The 17,336-nt window shown below is 42.5% G+C and overlaps 2 protein-coding genes and 1 long non-coding RNA gene across 3 annotated transcripts in view; 1 reads left to right on the top strand and 2 right to left on the bottom strand.

Annotated features, from left to right (window-relative positions):
- The window catches only part of fam98b (family with sequence similarity 98 member B), a 6,879-nt gene extending 4,576 nt beyond the window's left edge, over nucleotides 1-2,303 (bottom strand). Inside the window, exons 1-7 of the mRNA XM_015028015.1 lie at nucleotides 2,132-2,303; nucleotides 1,825-1,973; nucleotides 1,196-1,324; nucleotides 943-1,118; nucleotides 510-590; nucleotides 318-434; nucleotides 70-237 (exon numbers count right to left, since the gene is read on the bottom strand). Of these exons, the coding sequence (XP_014883501.1) occupies nucleotides 70-237; nucleotides 318-434; nucleotides 510-590; nucleotides 943-1,118; nucleotides 1,196-1,324; nucleotides 1,825-1,973; nucleotides 2,132-2,169 (858 nt within the window). The 5' untranslated portion in view covers nucleotides 2,170-2,303. The remainder of the gene's footprint in view (nucleotides 1-69; nucleotides 238-317; nucleotides 435-509; nucleotides 591-942; nucleotides 1,119-1,195; nucleotides 1,325-1,824; nucleotides 1,974-2,131) is intronic.
- LOC106944772 (uncharacterized) overlaps nucleotides 1-16,918 on the top strand; it is a 23,377-nt gene extending 6,459 nt beyond the window's left edge. The window contains exons 2-3 of the long non-coding RNA XR_001424409.1: nucleotides 3,336-3,341; nucleotides 16,908-16,918. This is a non-coding gene — a long non-coding RNA (uncharacterized LOC106944772). The remainder of the gene's footprint in view (nucleotides 1-3,335; nucleotides 3,342-16,907) is intronic.
- The window catches only part of spred1 (sprouty related EVH1 domain containing 1), a 37,238-nt gene continuing 26,175 nt past the window's right edge, over nucleotides 6,274-17,336 (bottom strand). Inside the window, exons 4-6 of the mRNA XM_015028013.1 lie at nucleotides 15,290-15,336; nucleotides 9,732-9,875; nucleotides 6,274-8,570 (exon numbers count right to left, since the gene is read on the bottom strand). Coding sequence (XP_014883499.1) covers nucleotides 7,890-8,570; nucleotides 9,732-9,875; nucleotides 15,290-15,336 — 872 coding nt within the window. The 3' untranslated portion in view covers nucleotides 6,274-7,889. The remainder of the gene's footprint in view (nucleotides 8,571-9,731; nucleotides 9,876-15,289; nucleotides 15,337-17,336) is intronic.

Below are 17,336 nucleotides of genomic sequence, written 5' to 3'. Positions count from 1 at the left end.
CCCCCTCCATTTTAAATTTTTTTTTTTTTTTTTTTTTTTTTATGTGGAAGTGTAATTTCCGCTTTGCACCTTGTTGACGGCGCAGGCGGTGTTCGCCCGGCTGGAGCCGCTGCTGGTCTTCACCACGTTGCAGATGTCCTCCCTGGCCGCCAACAGCTCAGCCACGTCCACCGAGGACTGAGGCTTCAGAGAGTGGCGCTTGGGCTGGTAGGCTCTGGCCATGCTGTCCACCTTCACCTGAGCAAACAAGACGCCCTTAGCGACAAAGGCCACGCTCTTTGGCTAGTATTCGGTGAGTAACACCGTGTTTCACGTGCCTTGGCTCTGTCCGACCAGCCGAACGACTGAACGGTGACGTCCAGCCGCTTGATCAGCATCCTGCGGCGACACTCGTACTCCGACGACAGGACTGTGTTGATGCCGTGCAGCTTCTCCTGCGGGGAGACGCTTCGGTGAGATCTGGGCTTGGCGGGAACGCAAAGCATACGACTTGGACGTCTTTTACGTACCCACTGCTCGCTGCTCAGAGACTTCTGGAACACTGGAGAACCAACGAAGCCTTTAGGAAGGTCTTGAAGCAAATGTTCCACCTAAGATTAAAGGTTTTCGTATTTAGTATGTTATGACTGCTGATATCTGGGGAAAAAAAAACAAAAAAAACATTTAAACCAAGCAATATTTTATTATTTTGCTCTAAGTTTTTATGAAAACTTAGAGCAAAATAATAAACATGATTTGACATGTAGTCAAATCATGTAGTTTAGATTTGACTACATGTGGTCTTAGTCAAATCTAGAAGTTATTTTTCATATTAAATCGTTTGTTTTCCTTCTAATTGCAGCAATGCCAAGTAGAATCTCACCAAAATCAACAAGTCGTATAAAAATAGAGACGAAACAAATCAGCCAGGCAGCTAAAAATCGGCCGCCTGACCAGCCTCACCTTGTTTTTTACTTGAGAAAAAACCTCCGCTGCCTCTCTTCCTCCAGGCTCCGGCAGCTTCAGCGTCTCGCAGATCGCTGAAAGCTCCCGCTGAACCGGACTCTCATCTTGGCGCTTCTCAGAGTCTCTTCTGCCGCTCAGGATTTGAGCCGCCTGAAGCTCGGAGCTCAAAAACACTAAAACAAGGCCATCCTCGTTTTAAACTTCTCCCAATCATCCCTTCAGAAGCTGATTAAAGAGGGCGAACACTCACAGACAAACTTCAGGTGGTCTTTTGTGCTCCGTGTGCTGCCCCGGAGGATCCCTGAAAGGGCTCCTTCAAAGGGACAGCACAGCTCTTTCAGCAAACCGCTCATCTCTACCTGCAGGCTGTCCATGTCGTCTGAAGAGAGAAAACCAAGAGTTGGAAAGTTTGAAAAGATGGTAACTTACTAAAATACTTTGCAGTAAGTAAAAAAAAATAAAATAATAATAATAATAATAATAATAAAAATAATCAAAATTTAGGTCAATTTGTTTAGACTAACTAATATTAAAAGTAGGACTAAACCACAAAGCCTCTGAAATTTCAGCATGACATCCTTGATGTTATCAGAGGGGGTATTATGTATTTCCAGGCACACGGTATTATTTTATAGCACAAAAATGTAATTAATAAGGTGCCCTTTAAAAATGTTTTTTTTTCTTAAGGGGTGTCTAAGAGTCTCTAAACAAATGCCACGTTTTTTCTGATTTTGTGCATTAAATAAATAACGTATCCCTTTCTTTCTTCTTCACAATTGTGACAGACCATTTGTAATGAGGTATAAAGACTTCTGCAGAGCACTGACTGCTTAAAATATGTTATCTTTGAACCTTTAGTTATTTATGGCCGTGACTCACCTGGTCCAGATGTAATGCTCTCCTCCAAGCCACAGAGGGGCTTCAGTCCAGACGCCAACCACCGACAGAGGTCCACATACTCCGGGGACGAAAGGCCTCCGTCTGCCGCTCTTAGCAGCTCCTTCTCCTCCAACAGAGGCCCGTCGTAGCTGCGGAGCGTCGCAGACAACCGTGAGGTATAAAACATTCACACAAGTCACACTTATGTCATGTATCCTCAGACCGCAACATTAGTTGTCTTCAGTCCTACCGAGGATCCGACTTGAGCTCATCAGCTAGTCAACATGCTAGCAGCGATTTAGCTTACCCGAGCTGCTCCAAGGAGTCCAAAATGTCACTCTCCATCCCCGAACTGTTGCTTCGTTGGTTGATTAAAACATGGTAATGTTACGGGTGGATCTGTGTCAATATAGACATGATTTGGACCCATTCATTTTCACCATGATGCCCGTGTATCCAAGGAGTTCCTTCAGCTACATAAGCCGGAGTGAAACAATGATGATAAAAGGTTCCGCCACCGGAAAAAAGCATATATTCACAATAAAAGTAACAGTAGTAGTAGTTGTTGTAATAATAATAATAATAATAATAATAATAATAATAGGTGGACCATAATCATCCTTTATTTAAATGCAAGATATTAATTAAACTGATACAGGCCTATGTGAAAAATGAGCTAAGGTCGACTGAGTCATAGACATGAATGTCTGTGAGTTGAGTAGCCTACTTCTACTCAGGTAGAAGTAGCCATAGACATGATACTTCAGTACTTCCGTATTAGACAAAGAACATAACTAAGAAAAATCAATGCAAATAGGATGATTACAAAATAAAACTTTTAAGTAGAAGTAACATCTTTTCAAATCGCATTCTTCCAACACCATTTTTTGGTGTCACATTATGTCACACAAGTAGAAGTAAAAAAAAAAGTATAGTGTAGTAAAACTACACCTAAAAGTAAAAATATCCCAAAACTTTATCTAGTAAATTTAACTAGTTTCTACCCACCTCTAACTATGACTACTACTCCTAAACTGAACAGGTGTGATTCTAAGGGGCAAATAGTTTTCTCGTCCTATTCTCAAATTTTCTGCAGTGTAAAATAATGCCATTCCTATCCATCACCTAATCATCAATCATGAAGTTTCATGACGTTGTTGTGCTTTAAATGCCCGGTTTGACCTGCTTAACACACTGGTAGGATATCAGTTGACTTATCACCAGATTGAAGTAGGCCTGGTGTTCCCAAAAGAGGTTCCAATCTCAACTCTAAGAAAACAATGTTTTATACACACTATGAGCAGTTTTTAACCTTTAACAAAGAGCATGAATCCCACTTAATGAAGACGTCCGCTTTAATATAAAATTTTGACTTGCAGTGCATTTATGGTCTTAACTAAACCAAAGCTCCTGTTTTCCTTGCTTTTTGGTTTCTTCAGAGTCCAAAGTAGTTGGAAGCTACAACTCACGACCTCTTTACTAAATCACAGGAATGTCTGCCCACTTCACAGCAAAATGTAAAGGAATACAAAGTGAAATGTTGCTCGTTTTGATCCGTTAAATAATTGGACTTTGGAATTGCAGCATTTGACATGATGTTTGCATGTGTCTCATCTAGAGACAGACTTTGGTAGCATCTCCAGAATTTCTCTGTATTTACCTCCATCATTTTATATGTAGGTCAAAACGTTTTGACCTTACCAGAACACCTACCTCCACGTGTTTGCTGTCTGACTCGTGGCTTTTACCAACATTACTTCTTCCTTCTTTCTGACTTTTTTTTCCCCCATAAATACCAGATTTCATGGAGAGTATGACTACAGACCTGTTTATATTCCACAAAAAGAGAGAAATTGTTTCACAGATCTGTAAGAACAAAACGATGTCCTTCTGTTCTTGCAGTAGGTGGGACCTTTGAAGACTTCACAGGCGTTGTGTATTCAGATCTTACAGAATTATTGGATTTTCTTTTGGTGTATTAGAATAAGAGCATTTGCAAAAAAAAAAAAACACAAAAAGGTTAAAATTCACCATTTTATTATGATAATGTTATTTGATATGTCAAATTACAAGTGTATGATGTAACATAAAAACAGTTACAAACATATGTATGCATATTTACATTATATATTTATGAAAAGTAACAAGCTACATCTGTATAAAGAAAATACAACTATGACATGAGTTATTGGTTCTCTAAATTTTACATCAGATACTTGGTATTCTCAAACCTGATAATACCTAGACACATAGAAACCAATTAAACCAGGATGAGTGACGTTAAACTGTAAGATAGAAACTAGGATGGACGTGAGGCACTTTTTTTTTCTTTTTGAGGTTGTCAGGATGCGAAAGCCAATGGCACTAGGAAAACTCAGAAGGAAACACAAATGCTCGGAAAATATGCACTGAGAAAGAACCAAAGGAAAAAAAAAAAAACAGGCAGTGTTTACAGAATAGTTAAGAGTAGTACCACTTATACTGCAAGTTCTTAAAAAACACAAATGTCTTCCACTATTTAGAACTAATCACAAATGTTACATCAAGCGCTGTAAGATGAAAAGGGTGGAGGGGGGAGGAATAAAAAGCTTACACATCATCAGTGCACCAAAGCATCGGAGAATTGAAACAGAACCACTCCACTGCTGTGTAAAGTAATCTTTTCTTTAAACAAAACACTGAAGAGAAAACAGGTTTATATAGCTTCTTTGTTTTGTTTTTTTTTGTTGTTGTTTTTTTGTTTTTTTAAATCTACACAATGTCAAGAATGTACACCTGTATGCATTCCCAAAGATATGCACAATTTCCAAGATCGAAAGAGGATGAAAGACTAGCAGCAAAGTGGTTAAAACTGAAGTCTTAGATAATGCAGGTCAAAAAAATTTTTAAAAATTAATATATATATAAATATATATTAAAGCGGACAGACACATGTTGCATATATATTACAGTACAAGACAGGAAGTTGCACTGCGCTGGTTAATGCAGAATGAGAAGGGTTATTTCAGCATTCTCTACACTTTTTTTTTTCCTTTTTTTCTCTGCATGAACGCACGTCTGTTTTGTTTTGCTTCTCAGCCAGCAAGTTTTAATCAGGTGCATCAAACCTCAGTCAACCCGATTACGATGGGAGAATAATGACAAGCAACCAAACGTTTGGTTAACACACCAACTCCCTCTGCACGCAAACACGCACACACACGCACAAGAGCGCACATATACAGGCAACACGCGCGCACACAGAGCAATCAAACGTTTAAAAATGACGGCTGTTATATGCTGTTGGAGACTTAAGCTTAACAGTCGTTCATAGCTGATTTCTCTGTCAACACAATAAAATTAGTGATTGTATCTAGCAGCTTTATATGTGTATTTATATATATATTTATATATATTTATTTAGCAAACTTTAGAAACAAGTGGACACCCGCTACTGTACTAGCCTTCCTTCTACCGTACAAAACTAGAGAGAGACTCTATTAGAAGCTCAATAGTCGCATCCATCACAAAGCCCTCTACTTTTCAATGTGAAATAATACTAAAAGGTGATCTATGTACAGACTGCTGTCATTAGAAGCTACGGTATAGGCTGACAGCGATGATAAATACAGCTCTATCTTTATAGACTCCAAAGAAAATAAGCTGGGATTATTGTCAGTACTTAAATATAGTGTTAGGTATTTACAGGCGCTTAGTTTGGTACCAGGGGTCGGGGCCGCTAACCTATCGCCAGCGTCCCCGTCCCGTTACTGACTCAAGTCTGCAGAGACGACAGTGTTTTTTTTTTTGTTGTTTTTTTTTTTTTGAGCTTGTTAAGAGTTTGCATAGAAAGTAAAGGGAGCATCGGGCGGCGTGGAAGCGGGTGAGGAGAGTGGACTGAACTCGAGTCCAGACCGGAGCGAGCCGTTGGGGCCGTCGGGGTCAGGAGGTGAAAAGATGTCTGCCTCGTTCGCTGGGTGGGGATGGATTAAACCTGAATTCTTAAAAATTGGAGATTAAGAAAGTTGGCATTGATGGGGGGGAATCAGAAATATGCATCGAAACTGAGCTGGTACTCCTTTAATAGTTAAAATAGGCGATCTTTAAATATTGAAGGTAAAAACGCAGCTTGTTAAGAGAACCTAAAACGAGTACTTTAATATTTATTTACTTCCTGGATTGACTGTAGTCCTTAAGTGTAGATGAAATAATCAAAGATAGTGCAACCGGCAGCTCTGGTTCTGTCCAGCGACGTCCCGATTCACCTAACACAACATCCTGAACCTGCCCAGAGGCAGCTTTTAATATTATTATTATCGTGCTCGTCTGTGTGTAGAAATCAGAAAATGCAGTCTGGCAAGGCGTGACACAGGGAAAGAATTTAAATAAAGCAAGAAACACCTCATTGAGTCTTTTCCTGGCAATTTAATGTAAATAAAAAGAAAACACACAATCGCTGCAAATATTTTCTTTAGATGCTGGACAGAACCAGGGAGCCACCGTCCATCCAGCTTCCCTTCCTTCATCCGCCTTTTAATCCAGCAGACAAAACCTGCCTTAAGTTCTGAATCGAACCCTAATCCAGCCGTCAGTGGGGCAATTAAGACCCAACTGTACATATGAAGAGATATGCACGGGCACTCGCAAAAAATACCTCTGCGCTCCCAAAAGCAATGCAATTCATTCATTCAGGGCCTGTTCAGAGATGACACATGAATGGAGAACGTCTGACACGCTACGGGAAAGGACAGAACACAAAAAACAGATTCAAAGGACAAACAGAAATTTGGAGCCGGTGCTGCAACCAAAGCTTGGAGAGCAGTGCTTTAACGAGGGGTTTCCCTCCCCTTCCCTCCCTCCACAGTCCAATCTGAGTGTTAAATTAACTTGTAAACTTGATCCAATATCTAATAGTTTCTCAATCGGAGAATATCCTAAATTTAAGTGCCTCGTAATTTAAACCAAGGAGCTCCTGCTCCTTTGTTCACCAACGTAAAAACTTGCTGGTTGAGCAACATTTCAACCTTTTAATTTAAAACTAATTACAAACGTGAGCAAGAAGAAAATGAAGTGAGACGATAAAAATCATAAATTCTCTACAGTTGTACATACGAGGGCTCCGAAGTGTCCGTGGAGTAGGTTCTAATGGGATGAGACGGGTCAGTAGGGTTCTGTGTGCCTCGTCCGAGGTGGAGACCGGAAAAGCTGTTTCAGGGACCATTTTACCGCTTCTCATTGTGGGAAAAAAAACCCCTAAAAAAAAATAGCTTAAATCTGGAATGCAATCAAATTCAATAAATAACCTCGGGTCAGGAAATCCGTACCGACAGAATGAAGCTCTGACTGTTTGATTTGTGGCTGCAAAACTTTAAAGTGTTACGCTAAAAGATTGGGGGGGGGGGAATGACACACCACGAGAACCTCTGAAGGTCACCTTTACTTTGAGGGGATAAATACCATTTAGTGCACTTTTTTTTGCTGGCTAGTAATTACATCGTCTGCAAATCCTTGAACCATGAAGGAAAGGCCACTGTTTCCCAAACTGCAAATCCACAAAAAAAAAGCAAGAACACATCCCTTTTAGCACACTCAAACAGCAAGTACTTAGTTTTTCTTTTTGTTTGTCCTCGACGTGAAACGGTTGAAGTTGTTGCCGTCTGTACAAAATTCGTTTTTCCTTCATAGAGTTGCATGTTGTGGCCCGACTGTCAATTTATGAGGGTGAATGTCAAAGAGCTGTGTGTGTGTGTCTGTGTGAGTGCGTAGTAAGATCTGGTAGTCTGTTGATCGTGACGTCTCCTCCGTCTCAGCCTCAGGCTCCTGTACCTAACGTGTTGCTCAGAGCTCCCACAAAGCATCGTGGTTTGTCCTCCGCCGCTGCTCGTCGGCGACAAACGCGAACTGAAATCTCCGAAAGCCCTCAGAGCTGGGGGTCAACGACGCATCACCCCTTCTGAGAGAGGAATGAAAAAAGGATGCCGGCTAGTAAATTTCCGCTTGTATCCACTGCCTTTTTTAAGCTAGCTTTGAGGGTGTCCCAGAGTCCGCTGTGCGTGGAGGTTGGGTTGGTGGCGTGAGGGTCCGGCTCACCCCGCGGCCTTGTGCTTGCCCCCGCAGCAGTGGCAGGCCTCGCCGCAGTGGTGGCAGGCGCGCAGAGGCAGGTAGCAGCACATGCAGGGCGCGATGAAGGACAGCGCCAGCAGCGCCAGCCAGCGCAGGCAGAACTGCTCGTCGGACGTGTCGCACGAGCACGGGTCCGAGAAGTCCCCCTCCGAGTCGGACATGCAGTGGTACAGCATGCTCTCGGCGCACAGCATGCAGCTGACTTTGTAGATGCACTGCTTGATCGGGTCGGGCGCGTCCTGGCACTGCCCCCGCCAGTTGTCCTCGTGGTTGAACATCTCTCGACAGTAAATGCAGCGCGAGCGCTCGCCGTCCTCCCGCCGCCGCCGGCCCTTCGGCTTGGCGAGGGGCGAGGGCTGAGTCTTGATGGCGGGGTCCTTGCCCAGGCCCAGCCCGAGGCCCGACCCGATGCCCATACCGGGTCCGGAGAGGCAGTCGCTGCCGGGGCCGTCGAAAAAATACTCGCACTTCTTACTGTCCAGTTTGTGAAACGAGGCGGGGAAGTCCATGTCCTCTCGGTCGGCCTCGTGCCTGCTCATGACCGGGTGGCGGTAGTCCTCGTAGCCTCGGATGAGGACGTCCTTCCGCGGGTTGATGCGGACGATCTCCTCCTCGTCCACGCGGAAGCTGACTCGGCGAGTCGACTTGAAGGGAAACAAAAGAGGAAAGTTCAGTTAGTTGGATGACTGCAGTCAAATATAAAACTCAGTTATGTTCAGTGACATTTAGGGGTGTTTACTTATTGTATCATTTATTAAATATAATTTCAATATCATTAATAAATATCATTTATTGATATAGATTTCTAATTATAGATTTCTAATTATATAACTCTGATGTATTGTCACAATAAACTCCAATTAATGATGTTTAAAAACTTCTAAAACTGTCCATATTGTTGGGATTGTGTGTCGTTATCACAATACTACCACATAACATTGCGGTACAATTTCAAGTCCATATCGCTCTCAGCCACTCTCACTTAAATATTTCAGATTAAACTCTTTTCGCACTGAACACCCTACGTGAGAGCGTGTTATCCCTCCTTGTCAAATAAAGAACCATCTGTACTCTCACTTGCCACACCTAATCCAGATTACTATCCAACCTGTAGGATCAAGAAATCAATTAAGTAGAACCAGTTTTGTCATTATGAAGCAGAATAAAAGACTCATCAAGTCCAGATCCGAGGAGATTCATGAGAAACAAAGTCTTTTTTTTTTTTTTAAGGCTTTGGGATCTCAGATATCCACAAACAAAATAGTGGCGAGCGGGAAACAAGAGGAGGACTGTGGCTGAGAGAATGCACTGACGACGTAACGGGAAAACCTTGAATCATCATCTGAAGCTCTGCGGGTCCTACCTGCCTCAGGGTCATGATTCAACAATATGAAAAATGATCATGACTTGGGGAAATACTCAGTGAACCTTTTGGAAGAACATCATCATACCAACAATCAAACACGGTGGTGGTAGTGTGATGCTCTGGGGCTGTTTGGGCTAGCCTTAATCTCACAACAATCCAAAATTTACCAGCAAGTCCAAAACTGAGGGGGTAAAAATAAATTGGAATGGCGCAGTTAAAGCCTTATCTAAATATAACGGAGATGGCGTGATGCGACCCTTAAACAGGCCTTACAAGCTGGAAACCCCTCCAACTAAACTAAATAATTCCTCTGTAGCATTGTGACGGACTGTTGGTAATGCTAAATGACGTCCTATGTGTCTGATATCGAAGCTGTAGTTGTTACAAACGTGAATTTAATTCCAACAGGCGGCTTTCAGCAGCTCCAGCAGAGACCCACCTGGGGAGGCAGGTACCGGCGGTTGTCATCGAATGGCTGGGGGGGCACGTAGCAGCCCCTGAATGGCTCGGCGGACACAACGTTGCTGAGAGGAGAGAAGGGCTCTCTGAGTGGCGTACAGATTGAGGGAGGATCATCGCACACCTGGAAACGGAAGAAATTAGGTAAAAATCCAACATGGAAACTACAAAACTAAACATGTGAACCGTTGCAGTGTTGCCTCCAGTTACGGTACCAGAGGATGTCAGCAGTACAATGATGCATTTGAAAGCCTGCTGTGCCAGAAAAAGGCTGCAGGGCAAGAAGAGTTGATAGCTTTGCTACAGCGCCCCCTGCTGTTATTCAGCCAGGGCACACGGGTGTGAAAAGACTCAATTAATCCAACCTTTTATTTAAATTGCATGACAAAAATCAGTAGTACCACTACAGGTGGCACCCTTTAAGTTTCCACAATATGAGTGGGACTCATATATTTTTTTTTAATTTATGCTTCACTTTTTTTATGTTGCTTTAATCAGTGATCCATAACTCTGTTTCCATGGGTTATAACGGTGTTTCCTGGTCACTGGGAGGCACCAGGACCCACTTTTTTTTAGACTTTTTCCACACCTCACAGTGTTGAGTACGGCGGAGGATCCGTGAGGCTTTGGGCCTGTTGTCATTGAAAAGGCGCGGAAAAACTTCTCACTCTTTGAGATGCGGTTATATTAAATAAAAAGAACTGGGGGCTTCTTCCACCAAAACAAACTGCTCAGACACAAAATCAACCTTCTTCCATGATCGTCTCAAAAACCGCTCTCAAATTAAAAGGCTGAATTTTTGCAAGACCGAGTGAGGTCAGGCTTCGCTTTAAACGTATCGACATCGGAAGGACGCCTGAGACACATTCAAAGACGTCAATCTGGACTCTGCAAATTTAAAATAAAAAAAATTGCTGCGTCCCAAGCGTTTGACATCCTCTAATTCCTACTTTATCACTTCGCAGTCAGAGGCACTAACGGTCACTTTTGATGACCAAAACAACTTTTGACTCAAGATGCGTAGGCTTGTTCATGTGTGTGCGCATAAAAGCGTTCCACTTTAACCACCAGGGGGCATCCTGCACCCACGCTTCACCAAATGACGGTGCTGTGTGGTGATGACTCAAGGCCCTTCTGTTACAAGAACTCAAAGTTCCCATTAGGCTTGCATGTGTTCCCACAAACAATCACACACGCACGCACGCACGCACACACACACACATATATACAAAAATGGCTCTTGAAAGAAGTGAAGTCAGCAATGAAAGTAAATCTTCCTTTTACCTTGTGCTGACTGATCTCATGAGGAAAATTCACTGTCGAAATCAGGCAGGATTAGAGGATCTATAAATAGCATTCCGGCGTGGATGCAGAAGCTAAATATTCTCACGCCGTAACATGAGGGAGTATTTTGGAATAAAGCAGGCCCGTTTTGAGGGCAAACGAGAGAAAAATGATCAGTGGCTCCGTCATACGCTCTGATATTCTGTGCATCACCGGGGCAGAGATTTTCCAGCTTGTTCTAGCTCAGGTAAAACACACATCCTGACAACTTTGATCCAACCTTATCCGAGCATTACACACACCAGCTTGAAGTCCCTGTTTTCCCACACACATCCCGACCTCACAAGGCAAGGTTAGTCCTCCTCTCTCCTGCCTCCCTCCCTCCCTCTGCATGTGGAGGAGGCGGCTGGCTCCAGTTAGTCAGAGCTGTGTGTAAAGTAGCCCATGCCAGTGCTTTAACGCGTAGCGGAAATCTGGTTTGCTCCTAGCTGCTGCTACAGTAATTACTGTCCTGTGGTTGCTAAGAGATGCTTCCTTTAACTCCTTTCCCCCCCCTCTGCCTCACTTCTACTCCCCCCTTTTTCAGGCTGCAAGCACATGGTGGAGTGTATGCACTCTTTTTTTTTTTTTTGCCAAAACCACACAAGATTGCGATACCAATCTCCGTGTTTTCTTGGGAATGCGAGGAACAGGAGACAGAGGAAGACGGAGAGGAGAAAGAACAGAGCAGGAAAAAATGAGATTGTGCTGTGTGTGTTTCTGCGTGCGTGTGTGTGTGTGTGTGTGTGTGTGTGCGCGCGTGTGTGTGTGTGTGTTAGAGCCGGAGAAACAGAGAGAGCACGAGAGGCCAAGAGTCTGCAGAGGGAATGTCATAAACTAGCTCCAGCTGGGGAAATGCAGCACAGAGCCTGAAAAGCCAAATGACAGCTGTGTGTGTGTGTGAGAGAGAGAGAGAAAGAAAAAGAGAGAGAGAGAGAGAAAGGGGGAAAGGAACGAGAGCAACCAGTGGAGTGGTGGAGGTGGAGGGAGTTGAGGGGGAGTGAAATGGGAAACAGACTTGGGCTTCCTTTTAAAGCGCTTGCCTAAGCCCCGCCATTCAAAGGCATGCGTGGGGGCCAACCTGAGGCTGATCTGACCCTGGAGATGTGGCGGGCTGCTGGGGGCCGGGGAGGAGGGAGGGAAGGAGGGGGCAACAGGGCTGCGCACCAACATCAGGGACACTTCCGCCCTCACAGGACTGGGAGGCCCGTGGAAGAGCGTCAGCATACTGAAACGCTTACTAGCTCTCTGCAGCACAACCTTCACTTTAAACTCCAGAGGCGGCTTGAGTCTTTGCTTCTTCCGGGAACCAGTTACTACTCTCAAATATAGTAGAAAGGAGCCTTTTGTTGTTATTGTTGTTGGTGAGAATTAAGAATCATCTCCTCTGCCTTAAAGGGCTCTTCAATATTCAGGTGAAATTGAGGGGCATTGCATCTCAAGTCTTTACATGTAGCTATGTTGTTTGTGAAGACCATACCTAAAATATGCCTAACTTCCTTTTCTGTTTTGTTGTTTCTGTCATTAAAATTGTGTTGTCAGTCAGCTGAACCTGTTAAACAGCTCCGGTGTAGAAATGGGCCTGATTTGATCCAATGTTGGTTATCAACCTGACACTCTTCAATCAGGGCAACAGATCCAGAAATGATGCTGCTGTGTTTTTGCAGCGCAGGAAGTTTAAGCAACAATACCAACTGCACACTTAATTAACAAAATATAAAAATTAAAATCTCTTAAAATGTACATAAACTCACATAAAAGGAGAGGGAAAGCATTTGTCACTCGTGTGTCAGTAATAATAACGGAGGAGCGACCAGGAGCTTCGGCAAACATTTCGCGGTTAACAGGAAGTTTCTTCTTTTTCGTACTTTCACACATCAAACTCTTTTTCTAAACTATTTGACATGAAATATGTAGAACCTGCAAAAGACTTTGAAACAAGGTAGGAATGTTTACAATCTAAATACTACCCAGTGAATGCTTTTACAGTTGACTAAGCTAACTATGCTAACAGAAAATGTCAGAAAACAAAACAAAAACACCCGCAGCTTCAAAAGTGTCGCCATCATATATTTCTGCAGCTGCTGTTGAGTATTTACACGTTTTAACATAGAATAGTGTTCACCGTGGGTCAACGCCACATTTACAACTGTGTAGCACTACGGCAGATCTAGGTTTTGATATCAGATGAAGCTTTAGCTCAATGCGTACCGAGGCTAAGATACCAAGATTAGCCGAAGAGACGGGCAGTCAGAAGCAGGAGACATGAACAAACGCAAGATGGCTCATTTTACGACTTTATGTGGAGAGTTTATCACCTGGGTTCACCATCACGCTTCAACATCATGATGAGGGAATTATTCTTCATCAAAATTGCTACCGACGTCTGAGCTTTGCCCACTTCATGTCCAAGAGATGAACTGAAGTTGATTTTTATCTGCAGCGATTTTCTGCTGTAAAAAAAAAAACAAAACAAAAAAAAGAAAGCAGAGGGTCTGCTCTGTGACGGAGGCTGTAAACGACAAGTGACCAACAAACTGTCTGCGTACCAAAGCGATAAGAGAAAACTTCCTGCCAGAGCCAAATTAGATGGGAGTTTTCCTGTGCTGTTAGATGGGGTTAGGGGGGAAGAGAGACACTTTACTCCAAGCTGACGGAAGGACTAGGACTGTTGTGGTACTGCATGATTCCTGGCAGTGGGCTGTCACAGCTGAGCAGGCTTATTGTGCAACCACTTTATGGGTAAAATATGTAACATGTGCATACTGTCTGTCTGTCTGTGTGTGTGAGTGTGTGTGTGTTTTGAGAGAGGAAGAATGTGGTAAGCTTGTGAAGGGCATGCATGTGGGAGCTTGGCCTCAGTGGGCAGGATGTGGGTGGAATGGACCATCTTCGATACATTTCCAAGCACACATGTGGAACAATGCAAGGCTACGAGGAAAACCTATTCACTTCATCAGAAATATGTGAAGCTAATCAATCAATACATAAGATTAATGGTTACGTCATCTAACGAGCCACTGTTGCCTCCTTAATGACAGCGAGGCTTGAAGTTCTTCTGGACTCCAGAGCAGCCGGTTTAGAAGTGCCCTGATGAACGTGAAGTGACGGCGAGGAAGTGATCGCAGCAGCGGCATCACTTGAAACTAATGTCAGACCTTATTGGACGGTGGCAATCGCTGGTTCTCTGACTGCAGCGCTCGCCTCGGGTTCACTTCTCTTTCTCTGTGGCCCGGGCCTCCGACTGCACCATTCAGATGCCAAATCACCATGGTGATACCCTCGGTGGCTCACTGAACCCCATGAACACAACCCGCCCCACCACCACCCTCCAATTCTACCAGTTTCAAAGTGCAACCCCCCTGCTGCCTGGCAACAGTGGTGCCATTGGATTTCCTGTATGTTTGGGCTGATTCCTTAAAGAGGAACTTTACCGCAAGAGCAGAAACAGAGCGTCGCCTCTTCTCTTTACTCTCCCGCTCCATTTTATGAAAACTTTGATGCATCTGGGCAGATTCAGAGGAAATGACAACCTTTTTAGGAATAAGCAAAATGCCAACAGCGGGATGGACTGGCACCAGAATTTCTGTTAAGAGGGTAACGAAACATGACCATAACGAACGCTTGTTTCAAAAGCATAATCAGAAATATCTGATTCCATACAGTATAGGGATGAAACAATCGGATTAATTGCAACCTAGTAGTCGATTAATTGCTAACTGGAGTACACAGGTTTCTGGTAGAACACCTCAAAATGCATAGTTTTAGCTTCAACTGGTTCAAAATCTATAATTAAAAAAACACCCATCATCTCCTGTTAAACACCTTTTGCTATCCAATTATTAATTGGTTAAATGAAAGAAATATCTGTTCATCTTTAGACTGATGTATCTGTTCCTCCTCGTACGAACAGGTCACTGATATTCAAAAAAATGTTTGTTTGCTTGAACAGTATGCTTGCTGCTTCTTTATGCTAGAACTACTCATTGACAGTCAATCGCCACATTATAGAGGCGGACTTGGTTTTTGATTTGTATCAAGGAGACGTAATACTTTACATTAAAGGGTTGGTCACAAGGCACCACTCATGATGTCTGCTAAAGCTTTGGGTTTGTTTTGCACTGCGTATCAGTTTCTAGCCATGATCAGTCTCCTTTTTATAAAGTAAAAACACAATGTGAGAGTCTTAATTATACTGAAGGGTCTGTAACTCACCGGTAGTCCATCCTCAGGAGTGTCCCCTTCACCAAATGGACTAGACACTGGAAAAGAAGAAGGGCACATGACAAACGTTTGACCTGAGCATTTCACGTAATCCAAAAACAGTACTTGTGTAAATAAAATAAAAAATATATATATATCTGAGTACTAGCATAGGCAAACTTATAGTTTTAAAACTTCGCCACTAGAGGGCAAAAACTCAAAATAATCAAGAGTCCTGCCCGTCGTCTTCCTCCAACCAAAACACAACATTTCAAGCAAACACTATCAAACATTCGACTGAATTCTCAGCAAACCGATCTTTCATTTTTCTGCTTCACCATTAATGTTTAAAGTCTACTCTGCTGAGCACGCCAGAAGTTTTATAACAACGGATCCTTGTCAGGCCAGAAAAGGTCAAGGCTTCTGGTTTCCTTTGCCTGTCGCCTAATGGGGAAATGAAAGCTGCTTTGTGTTAGTGGGTGGGGGGGTGGGGGGGAACACAGAAGTTAATGAAATATGCAGGAGCCAGAATAATGTGACCCCAAAATGCCGTGAACCATTTTTATATCCAAATTAATTGATGATAGGAGTCAGAAAGCCAATCTTTTAGATGAACTTTTGAGAAGTTAGGAAAACAATGTGATCTTCGTTTCGTGTAGTAAATAACTTTAAGAAAGTAAATACTTAGTACTTTGCAAAGAAATGAGTTGCTGTAACATATTTCTGTGTTACATAATATGTAATACTTTCAAATGACAATCGTCATTTCCTGAAATTACAAATAATAATGATAAAAATAAGCTTTTCTTTTTTACAACACAAAAGATTAAAAAAAAATAAATTTAAAGAAAGAAATATTGATTTGTGGGCATATTTTATTCATAAATAAAGTCTAAAAACTACTGGCCCTTTTTTAAAACAATGACTTGTTTTAAAGTAGCAATACATGCAGCTGAAACCCAATATTTAAATCATTTTTCTTACTGTCTCAACTTTTTTTTTAAGCAAACAATTCCTTATTATTTAGTAGAATTAGCTCTTTTTCCTATAAATGTAATGATGGCCAAACGCAGAACCCCTGACCTTCCCAAACAGCATGAAGTCAGGAGTACATGCATGTTTGAACAGATCGCCATTGCACCTTCAGGCATTTGGAAATTGTACCCAGCCAGATTTGTGGCAGTCAATAGTCCTTTTCCTGGTTCTCATTATTCTGATATTTAGCAAATCTAAATTATTCTGGTAATCCCTGCTGACCAAAAACAGGAAAAGTTCAGTCATATTGAACGTCAGAAAAGACAGGGAAAAAAAGCTGTTACGGTGTGTGTAGATATCTGATTTAAACATGAAGTTTAATTTGCCTCTAAAGTAAAGTAATATATTCATAAGCTTCAATAGTACAAGACGGAAACATTTTGCAGGGTAGAATATTTCTATGTAAATCCATTTGTTTAAACTGGGCCTTTCCCCTCTGTACTGTCCAGTAAACGTCACATTCAGCTGTACCTTGGAAGTGGGAAGCTGTAACTACAAATCAAGCCAGTTTCGACCACAAGATAAACAAACACGCTTCTGTTTGCTCTGTAAATTGCTCTTTGGAAAAAAAAAAATCATCTGAGTTACTGATCAGGAAATCAAACTTCCTGTGGTGTGGATATTTGGTCACTAAGCTCTCCCAGCTGGCAGTGAAGGCAGCGCAATGTCAGCAAAGTCTTAAGGAAAAATCAGTGACATTTGCCAACACACGATAAATCTTTATTAGATCTTTTTAAAAAATAAAATAATAATAAAACAGGAAAACATGATTGGAAAATCAGGGAAAACTTGGACCGTTCCCACTGGAACATTGTGCCTTTCCCCCGCAATATTCCAGAGAAAGTTGTTTTACTGTACCACTGGCACCAAGCGAATCTTATAAAACACTGTCTCATTTAATTAAAATCAATTAATTACATGCCTAATTTAAAGCAGCGTCAGTCAGTTGGCTGTGCTTGGGATGAGAACAGGGAAACATGATAATATCGTCTCTGTCAGGAGAGAACATTTTACTGGGCCTGTG

This window comes from Poecilia latipinna, unplaced genomic scaffold, assembly GCF_001443285.1.
Source record: "Poecilia latipinna isolate Pla-1442-1.1 unplaced genomic scaffold, P_latipinna-1.0 Scaffold112, whole genome shotgun sequence".
Taxonomy (NCBI): domain Eukaryota; kingdom Metazoa; phylum Chordata; class Actinopteri; order Cyprinodontiformes; family Poeciliidae; genus Poecilia; species Poecilia latipinna.
The sequence above is the reverse complement of the archived record's forward strand: the minus strand, read 5'-3'. Positions and strand labels throughout refer to the sequence as shown.